At 47.0% G+C, this 23,052-nt stretch overlaps 1 protein-coding gene across 3 annotated transcripts in view; it reads left to right on the forward strand.

The window, feature by feature from the left end:
• Positions 1–539: 539 nt before the first annotated feature.
• Positions 540–23,052, forward strand: part of VASH2 (vasohibin 2) — a 39,758-nt gene continuing 17,245 nt past the window's right edge. The window contains exons 1-5 of one of the 3 annotated variants that reach the window (XM_028724674.2): positions 540–735; positions 1,619–2,081; positions 8,120–8,208; positions 10,354–10,410; positions 18,070–18,144. In XM_028724674.2, coding sequence (XP_028580507.2) covers positions 1,812–2,081; positions 8,120–8,208; positions 10,354–10,410; positions 18,070–18,144 — 491 coding nt within the window. In that variant the 5' untranslated portion in view covers positions 540–735; positions 1,619–1,811. Of the gene's footprint in view, positions 736–873; positions 1,065–1,618; positions 2,082–8,119; positions 8,209–10,353; positions 10,411–18,069; positions 18,145–23,052 lie in introns of those variants that run through there. The other 2 variants (XM_028724677.2, XM_028724675.2) reach the window with 2 other exon arrangements.

Genomic DNA, 23,052 nt, shown 5'->3' on the forward strand with positions numbered 1-23,052 from the left:
ACGCTCAGCGTTACTTGTGGAATATCCTAGGGTGGGGGGGAGGGGAGCGATGCCTTCAGATCTGTTCGAATCGCTATGAATACGCAGCAGCGAATCAAGAAGACACGCCGCCGCCACCCCTTTCCTTTAATGGATTCGTTTCATCAAATTTATACACTGCTTGTTTAAAAAACAAAAACGAAGCATCAAAGCGATAAAAGATAAAAATGGAAACAAAGATAAAAAGATGAAAAAGACAAAATATAAAAATGGAAATTCACAACCATTCCTGAAAGCACTAATTAAAAAAAACAAAACATTTTTTTAAAAGTTAAAATACTAAAGCAGATTAAAATCACCTCATTTTATAGACCCTTACACCCACTTTGAAAGGGGCGCTGGTGGGAGAACCCCGCTTAATTATTTTTTTAAATGACACGAAGGCCTGACTCGCAGCACGAGCGATCAGATTTCCCGGGCTGGCCTCGCTCGGCGCCCGACGCGGCAGCCAATCGGAGCCCGGCCAGCCTTCCTCGCGCCGCTGCCCGGGCCCGCGAGGCCCGCCCTTCTTTGTTGCGGCGCCCAATGGGGGCGCTCGGAACGTCGGCGGCTGCCGGGTAACATGGTTCCATGTCAGAGAGCAACACTTGATCATGGAACATGGGCTGAGGCCGGGGCGGCCGAGGCAGCTGCAGAGGCAGCATCAGCCGCAGCCGCCGGGAGAGGCTCCGGTGCAATGAATCGCTGCGCGAGCAGGTGAGGCGGGCCGGGTTTTGCGGGGGGGGGGGGGGAAGCCCGAGGATGGGTGGGGTCGCCCGGCGCCGAGAGAGGGAGGAACCGCCTGCTTTTTAAAAAAGGGCTTGCAGTAATCACAGCGGACAGGTCCGCCTTCCCGCACGTCGGGATCCCGAGACCGGTGCCAGCTCGCCTGCAGGCGTGCATGCACCCAGCCTTCCTACCTGCACCATCCGAGGCTCTTTGCCGCATGCAAGCCCCGGAAGAACGAAGCGCGCCGATTCTACTGCTGAACGGCGGCGAGGCTCGCCGAGATGCTCGGTCGGATCCTCGTTCCGACGGCCTTAGCGGTGCGCCCTCCTCCTCGCCTCCCGCCCCCAAGTCAGGCTCCATCCAGGCGCGGAGCCGGGTAGCCAGACACAACAAGCAGGGAGATCTGGCGGAATCCAGCCTCGCTGTGGGGGTGACAGATTTATGATCACCCGGGACAATGTTATGCGGGAAGAGAGGGATCCAGCTCTGCAGCAGCAGGCTCCCGCTTCCTTTTGTGTGGCAGTTCCCAGAGGGTTATTCCAGGGTGTGCGTATAAATGTGTAGATGCGTGTCCTTAGAGGGAGATCAGGGTCCCTCTTCCCTTCTGCCGCGCTCCGGTGAGAGAGAACCTGAGCGGAGTGCTGAGGAGGAGAGGGATCGGAGGGTCCTCCTCTTTTGTTTCATAGGTGTATCCGATAAGTGTCTGCTTTATTATTGCTGTTCCATTGTTTCCCATTTCTGGCTGAGAACAACGGGAGCCTCTGCCTGATGCATCGCGCTCGCTAGTTCTCCTAGTGGGAAACGGGCTGTTTCGTCTGACCATGATGCTAACATGTGCTGTCTTGCACCTTCTGTTGTTATTTTCGAATAGATTCTGCCTGCAAGAGGAGAGACCCGCCGGTGATCTGCTTGGCTGCTGTTAGCAAGCAACTTCATGCCAACCTGATTCCTTGGGGGGTGGGGGAAGAGGGGATGGGGAGTGCTACCTGGTTGGGACACTGAGCTGTCCGTCTCTTCCCGCTTTGCCCCGGAGAGGTGCCTCTCATCCCTTTGAAGGCTCAGCGATGACGGGGTCCAGCTCCAATGCTTCCCGCTACCCTAAAGGAGACAAAGGGGGCCGTTCCAGGAGCTCGCACGCCCGGACGGTTGGCCTTACCAACAGCGGGGGCTCGGAAGAGGAAGACAAAGATGGAGGGGTGGTTTTCCTCGTCAACAAAAGTGGCTTCCCTATTGATGGGAAGACCTGGGAGAGGATGTGGGGCCACGTGGCGAAGGTGCATCCGTCGGGCAAAGAGATGGTGGAGACCATAAGGAATGCTGACAACCTTGCAAAAGTAAGTTATGACTGCAGCTTCCTTTGTCATGGGCCTTATTCTGTGGCAAGGGTCTGCAGATTCTCTAGCCCAGACAGGTGGCTAGTGTACAGATCTCCCAATGTTGTTGGACTTGAAATCCCACCAGCCCCAGCCAGCATGGTTGATGGTCAGGGATGATGGGACACGGAGTCCCATGCAGCACTTGGCGGGCCAAAGGTTAACCACCTCTGCTCTGGCCAGGTGTGTGAATCAAGCTCATGGGTGTGTATTTACTCATTTGCATGATCATTTCTGCTTTCCCCAGTGAGGGTTTCAAAGAACGGTAGAGTTGGAAGGGACCACAAGGGTCATCTAGTCCAACCCCTTGAATTGCAGGGATCTTTTTGTCCAACGTGGGGCTCAAACCCACAACCCTGAGATTAAGAGTCTCGTGCTCTACCGACTGAGCTATCCCGCAGGCTAATTGAAGGTTGGTAGCTCTTTCTTTTGCAAGCAAAGGATTAACTGTAAGGAAGTCAGGCATAGGGTGAGGTAGCCATGGAAATGGGAAAAAGAAACCCCAATTAAATTAATGGACATTAGGCATGCTCATGCGTTCCAATGGGTCTGCTCTGAGTAGGTCTAACATTAGACACAACCCACCAGCTCTAAAGAGGGCACTGAAGTCTTGCCTAGGGACCAGTGTATGCCTTGCTCAGCCTCCTTTGGTCTTTGAGACTTTGCCTAAGTGCCCACATGTTTCCAGGCCTTTCCTGTACCATGAGGACTAGTAAGTTGCTTTAAAAGAAGAAGCTTGTACCAATTTGTATGCATGCGTGCAGTACTGTGGTGTAGTGTAGAATATTCCCAGCCTTGGTTATACTTGCATTAGTAGACCTTTGAGACATCTATAAACGCAGCCCAGCAGCTGTTCATTTTCATCCCTGGAGGAAATGCTTGTAGTTGCACATTAGAGCGGAGGCCAGAGGTGGTTAACAGCGACAGTCATCTGGGCATTTCCATGCTAAGCACTTAATTTTGAGCAACGAATCGCTTTCCGTGCATTTGGAAATGTCGGGTCTCGTCGTTTCCCTCCATGAACAGTTGTGAAAGTTTGCAGCTCTCTGCTAACAGCTCTTGTGATGAAATGAAATCACAGGTGGCACAACAGCTGCAGTTTGGCAGGAAAAATGACACTTGGCTCAGGATTGCGTTGAATTTCGGATTTGATGGGATGCAATGAGAAGTCTGTAGAAACCCTCAAACCAGGCAGTTTGGATTGTTTCACTCTGGCCAGCTGCTCCAAGCTTGTTCTGTGCACTTACAAGTACTACATGAAGCTGCCTAGGCCAGATCATCTAGCTAGTCTTGCCTACCCTGACTGGCAGTGGCTCTCCAGGATCTCAGAGTCTTTCCTACCACCTAGAACTGGAAATGCTGGAGATTGAATCTGCATGCAAAGTATAGACTCTACCAATGAGTTATGGTTCCCTTTCTATCAGATGTGCTCTGCTACTGAGCTATAGTCATCTCCAGAGGCTGCCCACACCTTCAATATAAAGGAGAAGCAAAATTGCACCATTGGTGAGCAAAGAGGCAGGCTTGATGTTGCTTGCAGTCATGGCAACACTAAGGATGATGGACTGTACTTCAAGATGGATTAATGGTTCTTCAGCCCTATACAAGGTCCTCCACACATACCCAACGATATAAGTTGTTTGGAGAAGGGCATTCAAATGGCCTCCAGATGTTCCTTCAGAATTAGTTAAGAACTCTGTGTAACGTTTGGGAAGTGGTATTATCTATTTATATATCACATTTATATCCCACCTTTTTCTTCCAGGAGCCCAAAGTGGCACACATGGTTTCCCTTTCCTCATTTCCCCTCATGGTTTTCCCCTGAACAACCCTGCAAGGTAGGTTAGGCTGGTAGGCAGGGACTGGGCCTAAGGTGGGAATTTGAACCCTGGTCTCCTAGGTCCTAGTCCGACACTACTAACCCACATGGGCTGAATTTGCCACTACTGCAATCCTATGCACATTTAATTAGGTGTAAGCCCTTGACCAAGACTTTCCTAATGCAGCAGGAATTTTAAAGTGGTTTCCACCCCTGTTTTTAGAATGAATTTTAATCTTATTCTTTGTATGATTTTTTTTAACATTCTGTGTACACAGCTTAGAAAGTCTGAATATAAAGCCACATATAAATGCCTTAAATAAATAACAAAATGAAAATATAGTCCCTTAGCCATACTGCCCAGAATCTGTTGTGTATTTATTTCAGCATTCCCCTTTGCTTTGAAAAATGAGGGTGATAATTAGGGTTGCCAACTGACCAGAAAAACCCCCGGCCTGGCTTTCTCCTGTACCTGTCACAGCACCTTGAAGGGCACTGAGTGAAGCATCATGCAGATAAGCATTACCAGCTATGAATGTATGACAATCAAACCATTAAAGGCACAGAAGCAACACTGGGTTGAAAGAAAGACCTGGGTTTTGGTTTTTTGTTTTTTAAGATGGTTGGCAACCCTATTTCCAACCCCTCCATTTTAATTCATCAGCTGCTAGATCCCAATTGAAATCCTTGTGAATGGACTTATTCAAAGTAAGTGCTAAATTGCAACGTATGGGAATCTGGCATATGCCACCCAAATTAAATCTGTAATTAGTGATGATTTTCTTATTAGTGTGTCAGAGGCACGCTATTTCCTCTCGGCCAGAAAGGAATCGGGATTTGGGTTTCAATGAGCATCCCAGCGCCCCAGTTGCTATTGCAGGCGGTCAAGGCAGATGCTTCCTTCCCTCAGCTTTTTCCATTCTGAATTCTAATTCTGCACCATGTGACTTGCGGCTGGCCTGGTGATTGATGAAACAGCTGGCGATGGAGACAACTTGCGATGGAAACTCTCCAGAGATAGCTGCCCTTCCAGCCACCTGTTATGTCTGCAAGGCTACATACTGCGGGGCACTGAGACGGCTTTCCTCTTAAACTCCCTTGTGTTTTAGCAGTCGTGAGCAAGCATGTCGTCCATCTGGGCAGGTTGACATTTTGTTATTATGTGCCACAGAGTTGCTCTGACCATTTGTTTTTCTTTTATACAAAAACAAAACAAAACAAAAAAACCTGAAAACCTGGTCTGATACCCACTGGACTGCCTGATCCTACAGTAGATCTCAGGGTGGCAACTAATTTTTAAATATCCTGTGCACATCTGCGCAAGGCAATTCCAGTGCAAACCAGGAATTAACCCCTTCCGTCACCATGTGTGGAAATCTGCCACACCCCGGATCAGATTATTTATTGTGATGTCAGGTGATTGACAGGTGGGCACAGTCTCCCACCATCAAACTTGGCCCATGGGGGATGGGAGAAAAAACAATCTGTAATACTTTCAAGATCCAGTACTCCACCTCTGGTGAATTCAGTTGAGGGCTTGTGGTCCTCTAGGTGTTGTTCACCTACAGCTCCCATCATCCCTTGCTGACTCAGGCTCATGGGAGTTGGAGTCCAGAAGAAATAAATATGGAGGGCCCCAGGTTCCCTGCCCCGGTCTGCTCTGACTAGTAGGTGACCTTCTCTTCCTTAATGAGCCAGTGTGGTGTAATGGTTACAAGTGTCGGAATAGGACCTGAGAGACCAGGGTTCAAACCCCGACTCAGCCATGAAGCTCACTGGGCCAATCACTGCCTTTCAGCCTAACTTATTTCCTAGGGTGGTTGTGAGGGGAAAATGGGGAGGAGGAGCTATAGCTATGCTAGATCACCTTAATCTTCTTGTAGAAAAGGTGGTATGCAAAATGCAATAAACACAAATAAATAAGTTATAATTTCCTTAAACAAAATCTAGCACCCTGGGGGAACAGAAGAGCAGCATCAAAGGGCTGGGGCAATATTCCACATTTTTGGAAATCGGTGTCCCATTTTTAGGAGTAGGCACTATCCAGAGCTGCGACAGCATTGGAATCCCTGCCGAAATCAGATTGTTAAGAGCGGGTGCTTGGCATTCTTTTGTAAATCTGTTATGCAGCTCTAAATGGTAAACTTCTTTAAAAAGTTGTTCAAGAACCAAGCATGAGATTCTCATGGCAAAGGAAGCTTGTTTGTGTTTCAGACATTTCAGCATCTGGTCACTGGCTCCTGTCACATATGCCAGCAGTCCGGCTGCTGAAGGCATGTGTCCATGTCCGTTTGTCAATTGCTGGCACAGAAGAGTGACATGTGGCATCATAACCAGCTCCCTTTGACAGTGCCGCAAACAGCTGCGGTGAATATTCTGGGGAAAGTATGGCTCAGGGAGCAGTGCTGAGTGATGGGGAACTGTCTTCTGTGCATTGCAAGGTCAAACTAAGAAAACAGTTACTTGATTTGGCAGAGCTGGCCTGACGCTAGAATGAAGACCAAACTGAGCCTGGAGAAGTTGGCTCTTTGCAGCACTGAATGTGTACGTTCTGTCCAAGACTGTCCAATCTTATTGTCATGAATTGGCTGGAAAGAGAAAGGAATGGTGGGAGGCTGGGGAACCCCAAAGGGAAGAAGGCCCCCGGACCTGGCGATTGGTGGTGGGACGATGATGAGTTCTCAGAGGGAGAAGAGGGAGCAAACTGGGAAGACGAAGCTGAAGAGGTAACAGGGCTCAGTGAGAAGGGAGAGTCTTAGGTAAAGAGAAGTTCTGAATCAGAAGTTGCAGCAGGAGAGAGGGGTGAGGGAAGCCAAGAGGCAAAGATGAGCCAGGGTGGTGAAGAAGCTTCCCCCTCCCTGGTCTCCCAGGACCAGGAGAGGCATGAAGTGAGAGAAGCAGAAGCAGACATGCCAGCGTAGTCTCAGATTGCTTGGGAAGGACCTGGGAGAGGCTGAGACTTCGACAGTTGTAGGAAGGTAGGGCTCCTCAGTCTCCACAACTGTCTCATAGGGGCAAGACCTACCAAAGAAGAATTGCTGTGCTCATTAGGCCTGGCACACTATGCTTCTAATAAAGAGTTAACTTTGCTTACTCCATATGATTTATTGCTGGCTGGCTCCTGTCACTTATGCACTTGCCAGGAGTGAAGAATCTGTGGCCCTCCTGAGGTATCATCTGTGACCATTGGCCATATTGACTGGGGACGGTGGGAGTCCTTCAACATCTACAAGGCCCTAGACCAGGCTTCCTCAACCTCAGCCCTCCAGGTGTTTTTGGCCTACAACTCCCATGATCCCTAGCTAGCAGGACCAGTGGTCAAGGATGATGGGAATTGTAGCCTCAAAACATCTGGAGGGCTGAGGTTGAGGAAGCCTGCCCTAGACGCCTAGATAGGGTCAGGCTGCACGAACTTCCTTAGTGTAAACCAGCGATGCTGCTGGCCAGTTGGGACGTGGGGATCAGGAGCCAAGTATCTGCATAAATGGAAGTGTGTCTTGGTGCAAATTTGAGAGTAGGTGGCTAGGGTCTTCCTGGCATTGATGAAGGCCAGTAATCCTGTTGGCAAAGCTTTTTTAAAAAAAAAATTAAGAAAGAGAGCATTTAAGGAAGAATGGAAAATGTTTAGAGAACTTTGGAGCAGTAGTCAGAGAGATGGTTAGTTAGACAAGACACCTTTTGCAATTTTATGAGAAGAAATGAATATGATACTTCTTCAACAAAATATCATAAATGTATACATTTATAAAACAAAGGACCCAACCCATACCTTCCCCCAATTAACTTTATTAAGTATGCTGGTTTCTTTTTCTTTGCTCCCCCCCCCCTTTAAATTTTTTGTCCATGGTTATTGGTATTCTGGATTATACAAATCATTGTTATTTAAAGTTTACCTGCAATTTGCTGTATCCTGTCTAAACTCTGCAATTTTTGTGTGCTTCTTTCCATGTCAGTACTTGCATTTTCAATGTACTCGCATATACCTATCCATATAAATATAAATCAAAAAAACAAATAATGGTAAAAAGCAGGGAAGCGAAGAGTCAAGAGATGTGGGGCCACTGCACAAAAGACCCAGGGCTTGAGCCACCCCATAACCGGACCTCTGGTGTGAGCTCTGCCCCCTTCCTGCTTGAATAAGCAACAACCTCTCAACATTTCTCTCTCTCCTCGTTCACAGCCATCAATGCCATCCTTGCCAAGCTACAGGGCTTCCATGACCATCCCTGAGTGGCTTCAGGCAATACAGAATTACATGAAGATGCTGCAGTATCCTTTTTAAATATATATATATATGTTCTGGAGACCCAAAACTGCAATGTTAAGCTTTTCCATTGAGCTATTGGGTGAATGCATGGAGGGAAAAGGGTAAAATGTGACATGAGAATGGAAAGCGAAGGAGGGGGGAAATTCTCTTTGCTGCCTTTCCCCGGCACTAGGGAAGATTTGTGAGGCTACCTAAGCTTTGGCCTGCTTGGCTTGGTCTTGAGGGCCATGCAATTAGCTTGTGCTGACACTGATGAGGATGTAATTGAAGAGGGAGATTTAGCATCCAATCGATTGAAAATGTCCTTTGTGAACTCCACTTCCAAGGTCATTGGGAAGAGAATTTTCACGTCTTTGTGGTGATGAATTGCTGCTGAGGAAGAAAAGGTGGCGGCCATACCTTTGATATGCCAGAGCGGCCTGTATTGAGCTGAAGGGGCCTGTGAAGCCTTAGGAGCTTGGTGGGGGTAGATCATTAGATGGAACAAGTGAGATCTGCAACAAAATGTTGCCATTCCCCTACACCCCAAATCAGCACTACAGTGGTACCTCGGGTTAAGAACTTAATTCGTTCTGGAGGTCCGTTCTTAACCTGAAACTGTTCTTAACCTGAGGTACCACTTTAGCTAATGGGGCCTCCCGCTGCTGCTGTGCCGCCACCGCATGATTTCTGTTCTCATCCTGAAGCAAAGTTCTTAACCTGAGGTACTATTTCTGGGTTAGCAGGGTCTGTAACCTGAAGTGTCTGTAACCCGAGGTACCACTGTATTTTGTGACTACTGAGCATGCTCAGTACTCCTTGAGCTGCTTCTTGGGTTCCCTCCTCTCTTAGGTGCTGTTTTGCAAATTTTGGGTTCCCCCCCCCAAGCTTACTGGTGCTATCCTCTTGTACATGAACAGTGCCATGAGTGGTTCACAGCCTGGAAAGAGAGGAAATGATACGGTTTAGCAAACTGGGAGTTCTGTAAGAAGGAAGCTGAGTTTTCACCTAAGGAGAAACCCACACCATACATTTACAGACCATGGCTCTGTAGTTTGTTAAGGGTGTGGCGAATTGCAGCTGAGTGAGAAGAAAACTACAGTTCCCAGAATTCTTTGGGGGAAGCCATGTGCTTTAAATGTACAGTGTGGATGTGCCCAATCTATCTCAGTATTGCCTACCCTGACTGGCAGTAGCTCTCCAGGGTTTCAGGGAGGGCATCTTTCCCAGCTTTACCTGGAGATGCTGGGGATCTGCATACAAGGCAGATGCTCTACCCCCAAGGCTACAGCCCTTTCCCAGATAATTGCCTGCAATTCAGACTAGCAGTATGGATTGGAGGGGGAGAAGTGTGCTTTAAGTATACAAAGCATTAAGGATGTCTTGAAATCTGAGTGAACTTTGTTTGACATTGCAACGAACCTGACCAGCTTTTAAAAAATTGACCATTCTAAACCTCCTGAGGTTTACAAAAAAACAACTCTAAAGCAGAGCCGCTTCTCCAGTTTCCCACGCATCTAAAACAGCAAATTAAGCTGGTGCTTTGCTTCCTTTTTGACACATCGCTCCATTACAGTTCAGCTCTCCATGCTGGAAACAGATGTTCCCATTGGGCTATTAAGTGGCCATCCTGTGTCTGGCTATTAAGCTGCAACTCTGAGTCAGAAAGTGATTTAAAACACTGCCAAAAATAAACCACTGTGTTGGCCACAGCGAGGGAACCACCAGAAGGCCCTCAGAGCTGGACCTCAGTGTCTGGGCTGAACAATGAAGATGGAGACGCTCCTTCAGGTATATAGGGCTGAGGCCATTTAGGGCTTTAAAGGTCAGCACCAACACTTTGAATTGTGCTCAGAAACATACCAGGAGCCAGTGTAGATCTCTTAAGACTGGTGTTATATGGTCCCAGCATCCACTCCCAGTCACCAGTCTAGCAGCCACATTCTGGATTAATAGCAGTTTCTGAGTCACCTTCAAAGATAGCCCCACATTCATTGTCAAATACATCTCCATTGTGTATCTTTTTAAATCTGTGATTAATTTGGAGGTAATAACTTTTAATAGATGGTATGCATTTATAGAAATGATGATGGTCATATCACTTGCTCAAACCAATTGATTTCTCCTCCCTGTTATGCAGTTACTTTGCCTTAACCAATGAAACCCAGATACAATCACACAGGGACTCAATTTTTTGAAATTAGGAAATCAAGACCTCTAAGTGGGTAAGTATCAATTGGATTCATTGGGGGTGCCGGATGCTCTGGTGGGCTTGGGTTATTTTATTTTTAAAGAGAGCTCCTAAGGTTGGGTAACTTGTCTGCATGGATAAAACAGGATAGAATGCTCGACATAAGACGAGCCTGTTGGACCAAGCCAATGGCCCATCTAGTCAAGCATGCTGTTCTCACAAAGGCCAGCCAGATTCCTATGGGAAACCTGCAAGCAGGATGCAAGCACAAGAGCCCTCTCGTCTCCAACAACTGTTTCCAGCAACTCAGAAACTTTGGCCATGTGAACAGAGGCCGGAAGGGGAAAGTTGCAATCTTAGCTCAGGTCTGGACCAGTGACAAGGCCAGTTGCCTAGCCAAAAAATGCCAGCTTGTAGTTGCTTCATCGTGGACCAACACTATGTGATAAGTCATTGTGTGAATTGCCCCAAAGACTGCATTACAGTGGTGCCTCGCAAGACGAAATTAATTCGTTCTGCGAGTTTTTTCGCTTAGCGAATTTTTCGTCTTGCGAAGCACGGTTTCCCATAGGAATGCATTGAAAATCAATTAATGCGTTCCTATGGACAAAAAAAGTCCAAACAAAGCCAAATTTGGTACAACAAGAGTTTATTAACTGCTCTTTAAAGTCACACATACTGTAAAGAGCATTTCAAAAATTGAAGGAACAATAAATTAAGTTTCTAAACATGACAGAAAAACATTTAAAAATCAACAAAGTGTACAGTACATTTTCTAAGACTCTGGGGGACCACTCGAAGAAGGTTCCTCTTCCACTCTTTGCTTCTTGCTGAAGAACCTGTCCATGGTCTGCTGCTTCATCCGCCTTTTCAGCACCTCCCTGAAAGGCGACATGACCCTCGTATCAAAAGTGTTCGCAAGGTCATGTGCCACGTGCTTGTTAGGGTGGTGCCGCTGTGCAAAAGCCTGCACATCCTTCCACTTCATGCAAATGTCCCTCAGTTCTTTGGAGGACAGCCGTTCCTCAGTTGCTTCCTCCTCTTCCAGCGAGGCCTACTCCTGCGCAGCCTCTGCCTGCAGTTTGACCAGCTCCTGGGTGGTCAGCTCGTGGTCGTGCTCCTCCACCAGCTCGCTGATGTCCTCCTCTGTGACCTCTAGGCCCATGGTCCTCCCCAAGGCAACAATGTCCTGCACCACTGTTGACTCTGGTGCATCAGAGTCACTTGGTGCCACACAGTCCGGCCACAGGCTGCGCCAAGCGCAATTCAAATTTCTCTGGCTGATCCCGTTCCAGGCCATGGTGATCATCTTCAAGCAGGTGACGATGTCGAAGTGGTCCTTCCAGAATTCCCGCAGGGTGATGGTGGTGCAATCGGTCACCTCGAAGCATCGCCTGAAAAGCTCCCCCAGCCCCTCCCCAACTGTTGCAAACCCCTCCCCAACTGTTCCCCCAGTCACCCAGCACACAGAAATTCAAATCCAGATATTTTTTTTAAAAAACAGCAGAGTGGACCAATGGTCACAGAAAATCATAAAAATGCAGAAAAAACCACACAAGCTTCTAGATTCTTGCAAACCCCTCCCCAACTGTTCCCCCAGCCCCTCCCCAACTGTTGCAAACCCCTCCCCAACTGTTCCCCCAGTCACCCACCACACAGAAATTCAAATCCAGATTTTTTAAAAAAACAACAGCAGAGTGGCCCAATGGTCACAGAAAATCATAAAAATGCAGAAATAAAACCACACAAGCTTCCAGATTCTTGCAAACCCCTCCCCAACTGTTCCCCCAGCCACCCACCACACAGAAATTCAAACCCAGAATTGTTTTCGTCTTGCGAAGCAAGCCCATAGGGAAATTCGTCTTGCGAAGCAGCTCAAAAAATGGAAAACCCTTTCGTCTAGCGAGTTTTTCATCTTGCGAGGCATTCGTCTTGTGGGGCACCACTGTATATGGCTCATCCGCAGCAGCAGCCAGTTGTCAGTTATGACTAGTGGTGTATTAGTAAGTTTTGAAGTGCAGGAGCTTATCATGACAGCCCCATAGCCCTGCTCTCCAGGAGAGACAAAAACATGGTTTTTGTTCCACACCCACACCTAACAATGAGCGCTAGCATAATAGCATAATACAGGCATAGGCAAACTCAGCCCTCCAGATGTTTTGGGACTACAACTCCCATCATCCCTAGCTAAGAGGACCAGTGATCAGGGATGATGGGAATTGTAGTCTCAGAACATCTGGAGGGCCGAGTTTGCCTATGCCTGGCATAATACCTAGTTTGTTAGATCAGCATGATATGCCATCATATCCAGGACTTCCTAGGAGTAAGCTCCAATGAACTCAGCAGTGTTAACTTCCCTAGGATTGCATTCAACGTGACTTACTTAGGTCTGTTAATTTCACTAGGTCTACTCTGCGTAATAGTTCGCTGTAACTACAACCCGTAGGCTTATCTTGAAAAACACATTGAGACAAGGTTTAAACAAAAGATCCCCGTCTGCTGAATTGCAACCTCTTTAGCTTTTGATTGGAAATGCAAACCATCTTGCAAAGAAGGTTACCATTTAAACTGCTAGGGAGAAGTAGGAACAGAAAGAAGAATCCAGCCTCTCCTTGATTATTTTTCTCCTTCTCTGGCCTCCTCTATACTAATTTGTCACAAATAATCTTGGAGGCCCCATTCATTTGCCAGAGCAAGAAGGGTCCATCAATTGCCCTGATGCACTGGCCAATGACATCATTGCTCCTATCCTGAAAAAAGTCGAGAGCTGCACTCCCCTGTATTTCCCTTCCACAGTGCTGCTGTTTTTTGGCCTTAGAATGCAACTCTGTTGCTGGGTCAATGGTCCCACAATGGGGCAGAACAGTCTTCCTTGTGTAACGAGTGGCAAGCTTTTGTTCTGCTGACTTCAGTAACGACCCCAGATCACTGGATGGAATAATGCTTTTAATTGCTTCTACAACGTTTTTAACTAATTGCTCTGATATGTTTCTAACTGCAATTGCTTTTAGAAGCTTTTAACTTAAAAATATGTATCTTTTCATTACTGACAACCCAAAAGTGTGGTAGCAGGGTATTATATCATACCATATAAAAGTGTTTAACCATTTTTTAGAATGGTTTTGCTTTTGCTTTTTAAATTGTGGATCTTCGTGCCACCCTGGGTATTTTTGTGGGGAGGAAGGGTGAGATATAAATTAAGTAAATAAAATCAATCAATCAATCAATCAATCTCAATCAATCAATAATTGTGCAAGTATTGTGTGACCTGACAGACAACATGTGTCTACTTAAATTAAGCTAGCAAAATGCCCGGCATCTTGGATTTTAAATATCTGCCTTCAGTATGTTGGTGAGCAGAGGATCCTGATAAGTGAGGTCTTGCATTGGAAATGGGGCATACATTAAAACATGACTTTGGTATTTTGACAATAAGAGGAGGATGAGTTGCTGCTTGCGTTTGCTCTGCTCAGCTGGTGAAGACTGTCAGGCACTGAAACCATTAATATTCTGCCCACCCTGATGGCTTCAGGAAGCGGGGATAATAATTACCATCTTGTAAAACCCTGTATTGAAAAGCTGCCAAGACGCGCTCCTTTTTCCCAGCTAGCAAGGAGATTGCTGCACATGGCTTTGCATGCACATGGCCTGCTGCTTCTGAGCCTGGTGTCAGAAGTTCTCAAGGCAGGGGGTTCTGAAGCTTCCTGTGGAGATCCAGAAGGTCAACTATTATTTATCCTTCCTCGTATGTCTTTACCTAGGCAGGAAGCTGATTGACAACTAGCCTCTGCTTCCTCCCAACTGGTGTAATAGAAGAGCTTTAAACTTCCACCTCTCATAGTATTTCTACTAAGTACACAGTATTTCTACTAAGCTGGGTTAGATCAAAGGACTACCTGGGCACCAAACTAATATATAGTAAAGCTGTATAATATAAAATAGAACCACAGAGACTGGGAAACTGTGTCTCTGCAGATGTAGTTGGACTACAGCCCCATCATCAATGAACATTCAGTGGCCTTTTAAATGTGATTGTGGTGGCAGCAGCGGTGGTTTGTTTTGTCCTTGTTTTTGTCTTATGTATTTTGTGTTCTTATTTGTATTTTTAAGTTGCGAACCTCCCTGTGATCTTCGGATATGAAGGGTGGTGTACAAATTTAATAGCTAAATAAATAAAGGCAAATAATAGTAATAATAATAATAATTAATAATTTTGTTTATATGGTGGAACATTCCATAAGACACAGCAGTGCAGATGTCTCAGCTCTGCAGGGTCCACCACTTATTTTGACATTTTGATAAGTCTCAGACGGGACTGGCTGGAAGACAATTGTAGGAGACATATTGTTCAGTGTTACTTGGGGGGCCTGTTTGTGCCAGCTCCTCCCAGCACAGCAGGCTGCTTGTCTGTGTTTTAGCTGCTGCATTTCCATAGTGTGATCCCTGATCTATGAATAGGAATTGTTGTGAACGTGGTGAGCCAATGCCTCAGAATGGGGACCTTGAAAAACGCTGAAGCTGTGTCTGTAAGCAGCTTTGGCTGTGATGACAGATGGGATGGGGGGGGCAGGGGAGGTTGTTTCTCTGTCTCCCTGCAGGGGAGATGCAGACATGCCTTTTTTTGAGTGAACTGGAGAAGCACATGGACAGGTACTTGTGCTTCCTGTTCCTCATGCATCCTTGTCACATCTGAAGCTTCTGTGAACAAAAAACACATTGCGGTCTAGACTGGGCTAGTGTGATAACTAAAACAAGGCTTATTCTCCAACTCCACCCATCTACTTTTACAGGGAGCTTCTCTGAGATGTCCTGTTTGGGGACTCAATTGTTTACTGCCGTGACTTTTGTTAGTATAGGGTTTGCTATACGCCGCGGGTGGCGCTGTGGGTTAAACCACAGAGCCTAGGACTTGCAGATCAGAAGGTCGGTGGTTCGAATCCCCATGATAGGGTGAGCTTCCGTTCTTCAGTCCCTGCTTCTGCCAACCTAGCAGTTCGAAAGCACTTCAAAGTGCAAGTAGATAAATAGGTACCGCTCCGGCGGGAAGGTAAACAGCGTTTCCGTGCGCTGCTCTGGTTTGCCAGAAGCGGCTTAGTCATGCTGGCCACATGACCCGGAAGCTGTACACCGGCTCCCTTGGCCAATAAAGCGATATGAGGGCCGCAACCTCAGAGTCGGTCACAACTGGACCTAATGGTCAGGGGTCCCTTTACCCTTTACCTTATACGCCTAAAGCATGCCTTATGAGGAATGGTTGAGGGAATTGGGTATGTTTAGCCTGGTAAAGAGGAAACTGAGAGCAGCTATGACAGGCCTCTTCAAATATCTAAAGGCAGGGGTCAGCAAACTTTTTCAGCAGGAGGCCGGTCCACTGTCCCTCAGACCTTCTGGGGTGGCCGGACTATATTTTGAAGGGAAAAAAATGAACGAATTCCTATGCCCCACAAATAACCCAGAGATGCATTTTAAATAGAAGGACACATTCTACTCATGTAAAAACACACTGATTCCCAGACCGTCTGCGGGCTGGATTGAGAAGGCGATGGGGCCGGATCTGGCCCCTGGGCCTTAATTTGCCTACCCATGATCTAAAGGGCTGTCATCTGGAAAATGGAGCAAGCTTGGTTTCAACTGCTCTGGAGGGAGGACTCAAATCAATGGCTTGAAGTTAGAAGAAAGGAGATGCTGGCTAAACCTCAGGAAGAACTTTCTGAGAGTAAGCCCTGTTTGGCAATGGAACACTCCTTCCTTGGAGGTTGGATAGCCAACAGAGGTTGGATGGCCATCTGTCATGGATGTTTTAACTGAGATTCCTGCATTGGACTAGATGACCCTCAGGGTGCTTTCCAACTTTACAGTTCTATGATGCTATGAAAAGAGGGAATTGCTTTTTTATGCCTGGAAAGTGGCACTCAGGTGAATGGGAATGTTCCTTCGTGCGCTACAGCCAATGTGCTACAGCCACTGGTATGAATGGAATCCAGCGGGATGAACATACGCCAGAAGTGTGATGTGGAGAAAGTCAATTGCAATTCAGCTTGCAGTGAAAGAGCAATGTTTATGAGCGCTAGGAAACTGCCCATCTGGAAGCAGACAAGGTTCAGCAGGCAGCCCACAGAGACGTCAAGACAGAATTGCAGGGCTATAATTAACATATGAGTATAAGAAGAACCTTGCTGGGAAAAGCCCTTCTAATGCAGCAACTGGAACACTTTGGGAATTGTTCTGACTTTTATTGTGTCTGAAATTTGTTTATCCGCAGGAGTTCTGGTGTGCTACAAACGGTCAGGAAAAAGTCTCTATTAGGAATGAAACTGACAAGACCAGAAAGGGGTGAAACATAGGAAATGGTCTAGACAGCCTGATACTGTCTACACCTGAATGTTTTTTGCAGCCCAAGGTCTACATTACTTTCTGGGCAGCCTGGGCGGAGCAAGGAGTGCAAATGTAACCCTTGCAACACAGCTATGTCCTCCTTTGGCCAAAGAGATCAACAGATCCCCAACTGGTTTGAAGAGAGGGAACTTGTTATTGCTGCAAAGTGCGACGCTCTTGTGGACTACAAGGGTGCGCCCTGTGAAAAGGCACTTGCCACACTGAGAAAGGTCCAGAAGATTGCCAGACAATGTGCCAGTCGAGTGTGAATTTCATGCTCTTTATTCAGCTTGTAGTAGCTGAATAAATGAATGAAACTTTCCCCAAAACGTCTGCTATATATACATTATTTACGCAATGGGCCTCGCGTGATTGGCTAATTCCGGGCTGCTCCTGTAGGCCAATCAGGTTACGGATTCACTTCCTCCAGAAACCTGATTGGCTGTTCCTGCAGGCCAATCAGGTTGCGGATTCACTTCCTCCAGAAACCTGATTGGCGGCTCCTGCAGGCCAATCAGGTTGCTGATTCACTTCCACCTGGAGCTGAATTGGGTGGCTCCTGTGGACCAATCAGACTGCTGCATTCTGGCTCCTATTGTTCTAGGATTCAGCTCAGTACATAACACAATAACTATTGGCTAAAGCTTTGCACAGTAGGCTAGCCTCTAAACACCCACCCATCCCACCTAATTCATCCAGACAAGCAAGAGGAATTCAGGGACACATCTCAGCCAGACAAAAGCACTCAGGGTGCAAAGCAGCATCAGTGAGGGGGCTGGCCTTGGGAGGGTTCAGAGGGCCAAAAAGAGAGGATCGGAGGGCCACATTTGGCCCACAGACCTGGGGGTTCTTGACCCCTGGCTTGCAGGGTTTCAGACAGGGTTCTCTCCCAGCCCTGTTTGGAGATGTTGGGGGCTGAAACTGGGGCATTCTGAACTCAAAGTGATGCTGTGCCACAGAACTGCCATCCTTCCCCTGGCAAGCCAATATGGTCAGTTTCACAACTCCAGTTACTTATGTGGAACTAAGTCATGTTGAGGAATTAATAAAGCAGTATAAAACAGGCTGCCCGCTCCACAAGACTCCTCCACAACTCAGTTAGGTTTGTTTAGTCATGAAGTCATCAGTGCCGGATCAAGCAGTTCTTAACATTGTTTTCTTCTGAAATAAAATGTCTGTGTGCAGCTTCCCGGTGTGAAAACATCAGTTGCTTTCTCTGAGTGACTATAGTACATGGCCGTGGATTTCAGGCACAGTGATTCTGGGTCCAGCATTTGTATAAATGATTTGTTTTCTTTTTCCTCCCCTGCTTTCGTAGGTTAATGGAATCGGCAAAAGAAATGACCAGGGAATCTTTACCTATCAAATGCCTTGAAGCAGTTATCCTGGGGATGTATCCTTTTATTTACAAGTTCTTTGCTCGGATCTGTTGTTGTTGTTAATAATGATGATGATGATGATGATGATGATGATGATAATAATAATATAATGGGAACCTACACTTCTTGGATGCTGTGTAACAGCACCGGCCAAAGGTGAGTTAAAACAGAGCTGGTTTGGGGAACCTGCTTCCTTCCAGATGTTTCTGGATTACAGCTAACCATGGGGCTGATGGGAACTGAAGTCCAACAACATCTGGGCTACACATCTGTGAGGCAGAGGATTGTTGGAAGCTTGGCTCCTTTTCAACATGCTTTGAAACATCTCCATTGGCCTAGTTTACTTAGATTACCTAGGAGCAAAGGGTTCATTTTAAAATAAAGCAAGAAATTGTGATGGAAAACTCAGGCTTTCCACATCAGTCACTTTGTCACAAGTATTTTCCCCAAAAATTTGGCATGGTCCAATATAAATCCACCACTCAGTGCTAGGAGCATACCTAGGAGTTAGATAGGTTGGCCTCCACCAAGGGTAAAGTCTCCGGGGTGGGGCCCTCACAAAAATCACATGTCTCCACCCTGGCTTGGTGTCACAGCATCCCTGAGAGGGCACCTCCCCAGTTGGCCGGTAGTGCTATTAGTTCCTTGTCAAGGTCAATATACTATTATTGCGCCCATAACTTGTTGAAGGATATATCCACCAAAACGCAGCAGTCTGGAGGGGCCCTTAGTCAGCAAGAAATTAGCACTCCCCTCCTTTCTGAATGTCAAGATCATGACTGAGCTTCCTGAGTCCCTCTCCTCCTGTGGAAATAAGATACAGGCAGTAATAACCTCATTACGCTGACAGGCCTCGCTGCTGTTTGTGTTCGGGGCAGGATCACGCCAAAGCAGCAGTGCTTAAAAAAAAACACGGGAGCTTCCCAGCGCCAAGCAGATTACTGAGTTGTCATTTTAATCAGGTCTCTTGACAGCTTGCACTGTCAGCTTTTACAAGTGATTTTCCTTTTTTTTTTTTAATAAAAAAAAGATCACTTCTGTAATCTCTTTGTGTGTCAAATTAGGTTTTGGAGCACTCTCTTCCTGCTTAGAAGCCTCTTGAAGTTTTGTGAGGCGGTGAGTTGAAGCACTCAATTCACTGCAAGATTGGTTGAAGGCACAGCTGATGAGTCCTTATCAGAAACTCCCTCCCCACCCCCTCAGGATATCAGACTCTCAGTAAACAGAGCAGGAGAGATTATATGGGACTCTCAGTAAACAGAGCAGGGGAGATTATATGGGTTGCCTGGCTGGAGATTTTCAGACAGCTTCCTCTCCTCATTTGCTTGTTTGGCCTGCAAAAATCCTCCCCGAATTACAGCCCTCCTGAGATAAGAAACATGCTCAATTTTTGTTTAAGAACATAAGAAGAGCTCTAGTCCAACACCCTACTCTCACGGTGTGTTTCCTTTGGGAAACACACAAGTGGGAACTGAACCCAATAGCACTCTCCCCACTTCTGAATCCTAGCAACAGGTACCCAGAGGCATATTGCTTCCCCATGTTGTGCACTGGCCCTGATCTAACAACAGCCATGTAACAGCTGGTATCTTTGGATTTCTTTATACTAACTTGGATCCAGCCTTTGGCTTCTGCATAAAAAAAGAGGCTTTTGATCCAATGGAGGGGTCTCACCAACAGAGGAGAGGTGGCTTTTGCTGATATCTCCCCTTCTCCCTGTAGCCCCCCCGTGCCACCGCCCACACCAGCTTTTCCCAACCAGGTGCCCTTCAGATGTTTTGGACTGTAACTCCTATCAGCACCCGCTACGCGCATGGCCTGTGGTCAGGGATGATGGAAATTGCAGTTCCAAAAACCTGGAGAGCACCAGATTGGGAATGCTGCTCTGTTCAGTTGTGGAGGGCTTCCCAAACCCTGGAAACATGTGGAAAGCGGTGTTGGGAGCTGCAGGGGGAATGGGAATCCAACTAATTCCCACCCCCATAGGTGCTAAGTCTAGATCTAGATCCAATCCTCTGCATTACACACACACACACAGAGCATCCTTCCCTCTTCCCTTTTAAACAAACATGCAAGACAATTTTCATTCTAAAGCAAGATAAAATGTCACTAAAATTAAAGTTTAATTCAAAATCAAACTTTTGAAAAGAACCAACCAGAAGTTCAATCAGTATCAACCAATACAGTCATTTCAGGCAAATATATTTACTGAGCCAAAAGTAAGCCGATAAAAAGGCTGGCAGTGTAGGTGAGACTTCACTATTTTCCGGAAAACACAGGTTGTGTGTTGCTTAGGCAATGAATTCTGTATTTGTAGAGCAGTTACGAGTAGTACTCTGCTCTTCGGTCCTTCCTGATCTTTGTGTCTTGGCTGAAGGAAGCACGGAACAATGTCCTTATCTTGAATGTCCCTTCATGAATGCTCACGCAGATAAAATCTTCCCCTGATGCGCACAGCATCAGTCTCAAAACATGTCCAAATTTATAAAGTTACTATCAGTGCTTTCGGTGTCAGCCGCAAATTCTTGGGCAAGACGGTCACATGGGACTTCACTGAATCTACTCCCTTGTTACAGCAAGTGCAAGGGGCTCTTGTCAGTGGGGCCCATCTGGGGGATATGGGTCCTCAGCAGATGCCTAACTATGCTGACCCCTTGGCGCCATCCCTGAGTGGTTTGTATCAGGAGCAACCTGTCAATCATGAACAGTGAACAAGAATGGATGTTGCATGCCTTCTGCCCAGCAAAAGCCACAGAATTGCACTTATGACCAGCTGAAAATTCTGTATGTGTCTGAGACAAGCCCCATATGGGTGGAGGGTTAACTTTACTTCTGTTTGCGTACATCGTGCAGACACAACACCGGTGGGGAAGCAAGCTTTCTTTCCTGCCGTTGCTGTTTTAGAGTAGGCTCAGGAGTAGGCTTGTTCTGTGTCTGGTTGTACTGTTGTCAGAGCTGCCCCTGGTCCCAGCTCACAAAGGACCAACGCCAGTTCCTCTTTATATACAGAAGTCTTTATTGAAGTTCATTGTTGGTTTGACAGCCGTGGCGCGCAGCCCTACGTCTGAAACCCTAGACCGTCGGAGCTCCATCTGAGTCTCCTCCCCCCAGACACCAGTTTAAGACCCTAGCTTTGCTCCACCTCTTCCTCTGCTCCCTCTTCCTCTGGGTCCGCTTGTCCGCCGAGGTCTTGCCCTTCCTAGACTCTTCTGAGGCTGAATCCCCTGAGTCTTCCCCCTCCCTCCGGCGAGCTTTAGGACCTGGTTCCCAATCCGTGCTTTCTGCTGTCCCGCGCGCCTGTACATTTGAACTTGGCGCGCGCGCCCAGCCTGCCACCTTCCTTCTGACCGTTATACTGCTCCTGTCGCTGCTTCCCTCTTTGAGGATGCCAGCTGGGCTTGACTCCGCCTCCCTGATTGCCGGAGGAGACGCTGACTCTGACCTATGGGGCTCTTCCCTCTCACTACTCTCTGGTGGGGAAGCTGGCCCTGATTTCCAGCTACTGCTTTGGGAGTCTCCGCTGGTCCCCTGCTTCTGGTGTGTCCCCCCTGGGACCCCCCTTGCCCTGGCCATCGGCGCCCCCTTCTGGGAATCTTCTGATTCACTGGAGAGGCTCATGGAATCTCTCGGGTCACTGTCATTCTGCCCTCCGCTGCCCTCAGATTCTTCCCCTTCGCTCTCCATTTCCTCTCTCCCCTGCGCCTCTGCTCCTGAGCCCCTGACAACTGTATTCACCATGAGTCTTTTCATTTCAAAAGAAGAGGTTGATCCCAGCCATTGACTTGCACAAGGTAACAAATGCCTGAAGGTCCCCTTCTCTGGCTATTGTTTCTGTGGTACACAAGAGTGCAAAGTCAAAGGTGATTCTCCTCCTCCTAGTTAGAATTTAATGGGATTAAATAGCAAGGATTTGGGGACCTGAAGGCTTTATGGCTCTGACACAAGGGCAGGTGGTGACAGGGGGCAGCTGTTCAGACTTAACAAAGATCTGCTTGGAGGCAAATGGAGTTAAATTCTTCTGAGATGCAAGGAACAATTGTGACGGATCAGATCAGTGCCTGAAAGACTTGACAGATGCTAGCAAAAGAAAGGGCAGACCTAGAAGTTGGTTACATCGAAGAAGAAATACAACTGGCTTTATAATTTATCTGAGATGAAGTCTGCATTTACTTTTCTTCTGGTGACCCCAAAGCACTTAAAGTTCTAATTAGCAAGAAGGCATTTTGATTTTAAGATTGTAAAACTAGTTGAGAGCTGTATGAGAGGCCTTAGGAGGCTGCTCCACAAGTGAAGAGCGAGGTCTTTGCATGGGACAAAACTAATATTGCTAGAACTCTCCCAGCCATTGCTTTTTTTCTGGGGGGGGGGAATGCAGGGGTACGCAAACCCCTAAACATTTTGTGAATCTAAGTTTGGCCTCATTGAGGGGCAGTATTTCAATATGAGTAGGAAAATGAGAGTATCCCTAAACATTTTTTTAAGAAAAAAGTATTGCTCCCAGCATAATGTCCCATTTGTTGTGTCCTACCAGTAGAGTGTGTGTGTGTGTGTGTGTGTGTGTGTGTGTAAAGGTGTCAGATTGCTCATGGATCTGCAGGATTCAAAGCCTCTAATTCCCCCCAACATAAAAGATTGACCTGAAACAACACCAAGCATATTCTGTTTGGGTATGTGTTGCTGTTCAGTCATTTGCTTTCCACACCAAGTGACCAGAGCATGGTGGCATGTTCCTGTGCTGTGTAGCTTTATCTTTTCCCATAATCACTCCTCCCTTGCCCTCTGCTACCCCCTTTTTTTGTTCTAGGCATGTGCGCAGATATTTCTGTACCCCAGAGGTGTGCAAGAGCACAAGAGCAGGTGTTACCAGCCATTAGTTATCATGTTTCACAGCAGACAAAATGGAGGCTTGGACTCTCCTCCCC

The sequence above is a fragment of the Podarcis muralis genome, chromosome 3, assembly GCF_964188315.1.
Source record: "Podarcis muralis chromosome 3, rPodMur119.hap1.1, whole genome shotgun sequence".
NCBI classification, from domain to species: domain Eukaryota; kingdom Metazoa; phylum Chordata; class Lepidosauria; order Squamata; family Lacertidae; genus Podarcis; species Podarcis muralis.